The sequence below is a fragment of the Triticum dicoccoides genome, chromosome 5B (genome assembly GCF_002162155.2).
Source record: "Triticum dicoccoides isolate Atlit2015 ecotype Zavitan chromosome 5B, WEW_v2.0, whole genome shotgun sequence".
NCBI classification, from domain to species: Eukaryota; Viridiplantae; Streptophyta; class Magnoliopsida; order Poales; family Poaceae; genus Triticum; species Triticum dicoccoides.
The window spans coordinates 659388079-659397143 of NC_041389.1; the positions used below are offsets into that span (position 1 = coordinate 659388079).

At 52.8% G+C, this 9065-nt stretch overlaps 1 protein-coding gene across 1 annotated transcript in view; it reads left to right on the plus strand.

Annotated features, from left to right (window-relative positions):
- The window catches only part of LOC119310424 (UDP-glycosyltransferase 91D2-like), a 93705-nt gene extending 87652 nt beyond the window's left edge, over window positions 1-6053 (plus strand). Inside the window, exon 2 of the mRNA XM_037586184.1 lies at window positions 5000-6053. Within this exon, the coding sequence (XP_037442081.1) occupies window positions 5000-5971 (972 nt within the window). The 3' untranslated portion in view covers window positions 5972-6053. The remainder of the gene's footprint in view (window positions 1-4999) is intronic.
- The last annotated feature ends 3012 nt before the right edge of the window (window positions 6054-9065 follow it).

The following is a 9065-nucleotide window of genomic DNA, read 5'->3' on the forward strand; positions in this document are numbered from 1 at the left end:
AAGAGTCTTGCTCCACAAGAGGGCCACGGTATCAATATCAAAGAAGGTGGCAAAACCCATGAGTGCGAGTTGATGAACGGAAAGTAAATTGAACGCAAGGGACTCAACAAGCATGACTTTCTCGATCGTTAGATAATGAGAAATGACAACCTTGCCAAGACCCAATACCTTATAATGTGAGGCATCACCCCATTCGACATTGGTGGGCATAGATGGGATATTGTGCACGTCCACCACCAAGTCCTTGCTCCCGGTCATATGATTTGTTTCTCCACTATCGAGCAACCATGATCCCCCACCGGAAGCAAACACCTACAAGAGATCAATGCTTGGTTTTAGGTACCCGTTGAGTAATGGGTCCTTTGATGTTAGTAACAAGGGTCTTAGGAACCCAAATAGACCATTAAATGTACTCATAAGGAGAACCAACAAATTTAGCATAAACATGTCCATCACTAGCACGGCACAACACATAAGAGGGGTTAAAGTCGCCGGCTTTGTTGGGAGAGATGGCGTTGCGCTCTTTGGCTTCACCGCTCTTCCTTAGGAGCACCTTCTCCCTCCTTCACAAAGGTTTGCGTGAGCGGAGGAGGTCGATTGGTCTTGCTCTTCTTCTCCTTGTTCTTCTTGTTGTTCTTGGACTTGGGTGCGAACCCAACTCCCTCCTTTCCCACAACTTCCTTTTGATTGCTCAAAAGGTCATTTAGGTTCTTCTCACCTTGTATGCATGACACAAGACCTTTCTCAAGTTGTTCCTTCAACTTGGCATTTTCCTCCACAAGATGCACATGCTCACAACATAGGTTAGTAGCATTTGCATTATCAATTAAGACCATGTGAGGAAATGTGGCCTTTTCCTTAGTTAGCTTAACTTGGAGTTGAGCATGAGACTCCTTGAGGGTGGCATGAGCACTTTTCAAGACCTTGTGGGCCTTGTCAAGTACATCAAACTCCTCCATGAGTCTAACATGATCAACCCCAAGTTTAGCCTTCTCGGAAGCTAGAACACGAGACACAACAAGAGCATGATCAAGATCTTTCTTTAGTTTAGCATGACCATCGTTGTGTGACTCCTCAAGAGCCAAACGATGCTCACGCTCTTCCTCAAGAGCATTAGAGAGATCCAATATCTCATCGGCATAGTCACGACTATGACTTTCCATCTTAGTGATGGTTTCTTCATGAGCCTCGATCATGTCATTGGCTTCACCAAGTTGTTCCAAGAGAGCAACGAAATGCTTCTTGGATTTGCCCTTGAGCTTACTCATGAAGGACTCAAATTCATTGATCTCCTCATTAGACCCCTTACCATTATCAAAGTCATCCGTTGAAGGAGGGTTAGGAATAATGGTGGTTTTGATGTTGGGGGTTACCTTGTTGGTGGCCTTAGCCATGAGGCACTTGGCGGTGATGTTCTCGTTAGGTGCATCGAAGAGAGACACCCGAGGAGTTGAGACAATGGCAACGGATGCCATGGCCATTGTTTCACCATCTTCATCATCATCGTCATCCTCACGGTATTCTTCTTGAACCACCAACCCGTGATAAGGAGTCTTCTTGGTGAAGTTGTTCTTGTTGGGGAAGGACTTGGCTTTGTCTTTTCGAATGAACTTGCCACCATTGTCTTCCCGCTTCTCGTATGGACAATCCGCAATGAAATGGCTGACATTGCCACAGTTGAAACAAGTTCTAACTCGTTGCTTCCCTTTGAGGCCACTTGAGTTGTTCTTGTTGAAGTTGGGTCTTGTAGTCTTCTTACTCCAAAATTGTCTTGAGGCAAGAGCCATGTGCTCATGATAATCATACTTCGTGTCCTCGGGGTTGCTCTCCTCATCTTCCTCTTCTTCTTCTTCTTCCACACTAACCTTGGCCTTCAAGGCAAGATTGGGCTTCTTTGCCCTTTGGGAACGGAGCACCGCATTGTCGGCGGTCTTATCCAAGATGTTCATTGCAACAAACTCATCCAACACTTCACCAGAGGTCATGGAGTGGAAGTCCGGTCTTTGGCGGATGACGGAGGACATGGCCTTGTTGTAGGGCATCATGGCCTTGAGGAACTTGCGCTTGATCCAGTTGTCATCCGTGTCCTTACTCCCATGATCTCGGAGTGCGACCGCAAGTTTGGTCACTCTTCGAAAGAGCTCACGAGGTTCTTCATCTTCTTTCATTGCAAACTCATCGGCTTCATCTTGCACCACTTCATAGTTGGAGCGTTGAATGCTAGCACTTCCTCGATACATACACTCGACACACTTCCATGCTTCTTTAGCCATGACATGAGGTCGAAGATGAGGGAGATCTTCGGGAAGGATAGCATCTTGGATGATGAAGAGAGCACTCTCATTGAATTGGTTGTCCACTTCTTCTCGAGGGGTGAAGTTGCTTGGATCATGAGGATAGAAACCTTCTTCAATAATTCTCCAAAGGTTAGTATTCACATGTTTTAAGTGACGCTTGAAGCGATAAACCCAAGAATCATAATCTTCATTTTTCACATATTTAGGAGGAGGACCGGCATGATTCAAATGCGTAGAGGGGATGGTCCTTTATACACCGGGGGTTCCACATGGGCATAGATGCCGGTGCCATTTCTACCACTAGTAGACGAACTCTTTTCACTATTAGCTTCCCCCTTGTCGGGGTTAGCATCCGTCACCTTGTTAGTGGGATCACCCACTTTCATCGGCGAGGTAGATAGTTTGAGTCCCTCTAGGAATTCAGTAAACATGCTTTTAACCTCGGCCGTCATGGAGGTTTTCAATGTGTCTAAAGCCACATTGAATTCCTCATGAGAGACCGAGTCCCCCTTCGGTTGAAGACGAGACGGGATTCACATCGGAGTGCTCCTCCGCACCGTCGTTGGTGTCAACCATACTCTTCGGACGGCAAAGTCCTTAATAAAGAGACGAGGCTCTGATACCAATTGAAAGGATCGATATGGTTGACTAGAGGGGGGTGAATAGGCAACTAACATTTTTTAGACTTTTCTTTAACAAATTAAAACTTGCAATGAAATAGGTTGTCTAGATGTGCAACTACGTGGACAACCTATATGATGCAAAGACAATGAGCACGCAAGCAAGCAATGGATATAACTCGAGTAAGCTTACAAAAGTAAAGGGACAAGATAACCAAGAATGGAGCCGGTGGAGACGAGGATGTGTTACCGAAGTTCCTTCCTTTTAAGGGGAAGTACGTCTCCGTTAGAGTGGTGTGGAGGCACAATGCTCCCCGAGAAGCCACTAGGGCCACCGTAATCTCCTCACGCCCTCACACAATGCGAGATGCCGTGATTCCACTATTGGAGCCCTTGAAGGCGGCAACCGTACCTTTACAAACAAGATTGGGGCAATCTCCACAACAATTGGAGGCTCCCAACAACACCATGAAGCTTCACCACAATGGAGTATGGCTTCGAGGTGACCTCAACCGTCTAGGGTGCTCAACACCCAAGAGTAACAAGATCCGCTAGGGATAAGTGGGGGGAATCAAATTTCTCTTGGTGGAAGTGTAGATCTGGGCCTTCTCAACCAATCCCGAGCAAATCAACAAGTTTGATTAGCTAGGGAGAGAGATCGGGCGAAAATGGAGCTTGGAGCAACAATGGAGCTTTGGGGGAAAGAGGTAGGTCAACTTTGGGGAAGAAGACCCCTTTATATAGTGGGAAGAACAATCCAACCGTTATCCCACTTACCAGCCCCGCACAGAGCGGTACTACCGCTGGGGAAGGGCGGTACTACCGCTCCACCCAGCGGTACTGCCGCGCTGCCTGGGGCCCTGACTCCAGGGCGGTACTACCGCCAGGGAAGAGCGGTACTACCGCTCTTGGCGGTACTACCGCTTAGACCCAACGATACTGCCGCGCTGCCCAGGGCCTCGTCGCCAGGGCGGTACTACCGCTAGGGAAGGGCGGTACTACCGCTTAGAGCGGTACTACCGCCCCTACTACCTCCCTTAGTGCCGCAAAACCCGACACGAAAAATTCGTTCGAGAATCGAGGCGGAAGTAGCCCAGACGCACAGCGGTACTACGGCCGAAACACCCAAGCGGTACTACCGCTCTGAGAGCAGTACTACCGCTTGGAGCAGTACTACCGCTCTGAGAGCGGTACTACCGCTTTGGAGTTTTCGGCGGTACTACCGATGTGGACGCGGTACTACCGCTAGGGCAAAGCAGAGCATAGTAAGGGGAAAACAGCAGCTCCAGAGATGCGGAAGGAAAGACGACGGGTGTGATAATGATGTGTACGTGTGATTCCACCCAAGTCTTACCAAAACGGATCCCCTCTTGATAGTACGGTGACTCCTACGAAACTAGTCCACCAACAACGAAACGAAGGAGCTACACCGTCTTGAATTACAACACCGAGGGGAGGAAATCGTCTCGTGCCAATGGATGAATCTCTGAAAGAACTAACGCACACGATTAGTCCGCACAAGCATTGTCATCAATCACCAAAACATATTGGGAATAAATATGCCCTTACAGGGTGCTACCGGGCCACTACCCAGACCATTCACCTAACCCTAACATCAAAAGTCGGAAGCCCCAGCTGAGCCACATACCGGGTCTGGGGTACAAACCGGTTCGACGCACTCGTGTGTCGTCGCCGCCATCTTCCACAGGTCCGTCTTCAGAGCAAATATTGAGGCTTCTACCTTGTCTGGCCACTCAGCCATCGACGTCACCACGACACCAGAAAACTTCGTCCTCCTGCGCGAGTCCATCGCCACACGTCGGACGCCGAATCTCCACCGTGCCACGCCGTCGAGATACGCCGCCATCAAGTATGATGAAGCACCGCTCCGCCGAGTCCGGCAGGGCTGCTGAAGACCAAGCACCATGGAAGAAGGACTCCGAGGCTGAGCACATAGGTGGCAGAGCGCCAATGCACCACCACCAAACGAACTCCGACCACGCCACCAACCACCGCCAAGCGGGCTAGGGTTAGGGTTAACAAATTAAAACGAACTCCAACCACACCACCAACCGCCACCAGGTGCCATACGTGATGCTTCTCCCGACCGCTGCGTTGATCGCCACCGCGCCCCACCTGCCGCCAGAGCACCGTGGAGCACGTGCTCTTCCCCGTTACGAGCAGGAGGTGATGGACCCGGCTTACAACAACTATGGCATATCGGGTATGTCCATCATCCGGCGCTTTAACTTGACAAAAGACAGGTGCACCGTCGCGGCCATGCGGAGCTGCATCGAGTGGGAACCCGAGTCCTTCCCATTGGCGGCGCCGCTCCTCGGCAAGCCGGTCGTTCCCCTCGGCCTTCTGCCGCCGTCAGCCGACGGAGCCCGCCGTGCCGCTGCCAAAGGAGCAGAGCATGCCACCGTGTGCTGGCTGGACACACAGCCTCCCGACTCTGTTGTTTACGTCGCCCTAGGAAGCGAGGTGCCACTGCGCGTGGAGCAGGTGCACGAGCTGGCCTTCGGGCTAGAGCTCGCCGGGACGCGCTTCCTCTGGGCCCTAAGAAAGCCTAGCGGTGCCGCTGTACTCGACGACGATGGCGTGGACATGCTTCCTCCTGGTTTCCAAGAGCGCACTCGCGGCCAGGGGCTGGTGACCACGGGATGGGTTCCTCAGGTAAACATCCTAGGGCACACGGCCGTGGGCAGGTTCCTGACGCATTGCGGCCGGAACTCGCTGATCGAGGGCCTCATGTTCGGGCACCCACTTGTCATGCTGCCCATCTTCGGCGACCAAGGGCCGAACGCGTGGCAAATGGAGGCGAAGAAGGTGGGGTTGCAGGTGGTGAGGAATCAGGACGACGGGTCGTTCGACCGCCACGGCGTCGCGACAGCGGTCCGGGCCGTCATGGTTGACGAAGAGGCCAGGAGGGGCTTCGTGGCAGGTGCAGCGAAGATGCAGGCGGTAGTAGCTGATACGGAACTTCACGATAGGTACATCGACGAATTTGTCGAGCACCTCAGATCTTACTACGCCGCTTCATGTGCAAACTGATGGCAGCTTCATTTTCAGTGCTGCCGCCTCGAACTCCACCTCCAGCTTGGCTCTTACTTCATGATAAATAAGAAAAGGGATAAGTATATTTTTCGTCCCTCAATTCTCTCAGAAAATAAAAATGGTCCCTCAACTCTCAAACCAGCAAATCTTAGTCCCTCAATTTTTAAAACCGGTTAAGTTCAGTCCCTCATGTCGCTTGAGTGGTTTTTGTGCTGACATGGACATGGTTTTGAGTAAAACCAGACACATTACAGGTTTGACCGCCTGGTCACACAGTTTGATTGCCACATCGTGGAGCCACCACTCGTGCAGGAACTCACGGCAACGGGCGCCGGCCGGAGGGCTGCAGTACCTCCTCGATCAGCAGCTCGTCCCGACAATAGCATCACGCTTGAGCGCCGCCGGTGACACAGAGGAGGCATAGCTAGCTGGTCTCGGTTGTAGCACTTTCCGTCTTGATTGCGTATGTAGTACCGAAGCTAGCTTGGTATCGGCGGGAAGACAACACGTGCGTACAGTAGAGGTGCTGGGTCGATTCACAAGGATGCTAGCTAGCTCTGTACTAGATAAATTTTTGCCGGATTGAAACACGCTCACAAGCAACACACGTAAACGACCCGCCAGCATAGCGAAGGCAGTCGTCGATGATGGAATTGTCGTCCTGCACGCCCAGACTCTCGTCGGGAGAGGAGCCCGTGCCTCAGCCGCATATGCCTGGAGCTCGAGAAGCATGTCCTTGAGCACCTCGACAGTGCAGAGAGCGAAGGCGGACTGCCGAAGTCGAGCCTAGACGTGGATTCGCCCAATAGCAGTCGGTAGTGTCATGCATGAGGTTGCCCATGGACACCCTGGTGACCCTCGAGTTCGCGACGGGTCGATCGCAACCCGTGTGTTGTACGCAGCTACTCCTCCCAGCATGGCGTGGTGGTGCTGTCCTGCTCACCTGTTGGACAACGACTAGGTGGCGACACCGTACGGCCAATCGTGTGAGCGGTCAGGCCAGGAGGCCACGGACAGCGACCGGCGACCGCACAGGTAGGACAGGGAGCAGCGCTTGGTAGAGAAGGGCAGGATCGGCCGCCATGGAGGTCTCCGCCATGCCCAGCTCTTCCTTCTCGGCCTGCTGGGCAAAGCCACTCATTGGAGGTACTATGACGCCGGGCAGGGTGCTGGGCATGGCCTCGGCATCATCAAAGGGCACATCGTAGACCTGCTGTGGGACCCTTGACGCCACGGTTCGAAAATATGGCAGGCGCGCAACAGGTGTTTGATAAAATGCCAACTAAAACCATGCCACGAAACCACCCAACCGACACAAGGGACTAAACTTATCCGGTTTGAAAAGTTAAGGGACTGAGATTTGCTGGTTTCGAAGTTGGGGGACCATTTCCATACTTTTGAAACAATTGAGGGACGAAAAATATACTTTTCCCATAAGAAGAAAATAAATCGCGTGTTTCATGCATTTCTGCTTTACTGCAGCTATTGTATCTTTGACCTTTAGAGTTTTTATATTGTCGAAAGTTAATCTTTAGAGCTGAGTTACATACAGTACTCACTCTGTTCTTCTAACTTGTTTCTAAATCACACGTATGTGTTTGTTCATTTGGAAGAAAACTCCCTGACAGGCAGGCCCCCGCGTCGCTCCCACAGGGGCGACTCGGATGGCGTAACCCTAGCCCGCCGGCGGCCCTTGGCCGCCGGTGAAGGTGGCGGCGAGGATCTGGCCGCCCCGTTCTTCCTCGGTGGGCTTTGGATCCATGGCGGCGGCCTCGGCTGGTGGATCGACGCCGGGTTTGCGGTGACCGGTGCTCGTTGGTGTTGGCCGCTCTTCCTCGGCGGCGGGGGCAGCGAGGCGATGGCGGGTGGCTGCTGTGGTGCGGGCGTATCGACGGCGCCCGATCCAGATCTGAAAGCCTCCGTCTACTTCAACCAGGGCTGCCTCCGATGGTCCTGATTTGGGCGGCCTTTGTCGCCGTAGTTGTACTTGTTGGGCGGCTGGAGGTGGGAGGTGACTCTGGAGAAGTCCGAGGCCAGCAGTGCTGGCCACGACGGCAGCGACGCCCGAGGGCGTCGTACCCTTCTTGTAGGTGCCGTCCAGGTCGCCTCCTTCCCCTCTTCCTTCCACCCAGCTCGTATGCCGAGCGAAAGCCCAAATCCTTGCCGGATCGAATGACAGCGGCGCTCCGGGCGTCGTCACCCTCTTGGGGGTGTCGTTCGTGGTGAGCTTGGGGTGGATGTGATGCTTTGGTTGCTTGGCGGCGGTTGGTGGCGTGGTCGGAGTTCGTTTGGTGGCGGTGCGTTGGCGCTCTGCCACCTATGTGCTCAGCCTCGGAGTCCTTCTTGCACGGTGCTTGGTCTTCAGCAGCCCTGCCGGACTTGGCGGAGCGGTGCTTCATCCTACTCCTTGATGGCGGCGTATCTCGACGGCGTGGCAAGGTGGAGATTCGGCGTCCGACGTGTGGCGATGGACTCGCGCAGGAGGATGAAGTTGTCTGGTGTCGTGGTGACGTTGATGGCTGAGTGGCCAGACAAGGTAGAAGCCTCAATATTTGCTCTGAAGACGGACCTGTGGAAGATGGTGGCGACGACACACGAGTGTGTCGAACCGGTTTGTACCCCAGACCCGGTATGTGGCTCAGCTGGGGCTTCCGACTTTTGATGTTAGGGTTAGGTGAATGGTCTGGGTAGTGGCCCGGCTAGCACCCTGTAAGGGCATATTTATTCCCAATATGTTTTGGTGATTGATGACAATGCTTGTGCGGACTAATCGTGTGCGTTAGTTCTTTCAGAGATTCATCCATTGGCACGAGACGATTTCCTCCCCTCGGTGTTGTAATTCAAGATAGTGTAGCTCCTTCGTTTCGTTGTTGGTGGACTAGTTTTGTAGGAGTCACCGTACTATCAAGAGGGGATCCGTTTTGGTAAGACTTGGGTGGAATCACATGTACACATCATTATCACACCCGTCGTCTTTCCTTCCGCATCTCTGGAGCTGCTGTTTTCCCCTCACTATGCTCTGCTTTGCCCTAGCGGTAGTACTGCGTCCACATCGGTAGTACCGCCGAAAACTCCACAGCAGTAGTACCGC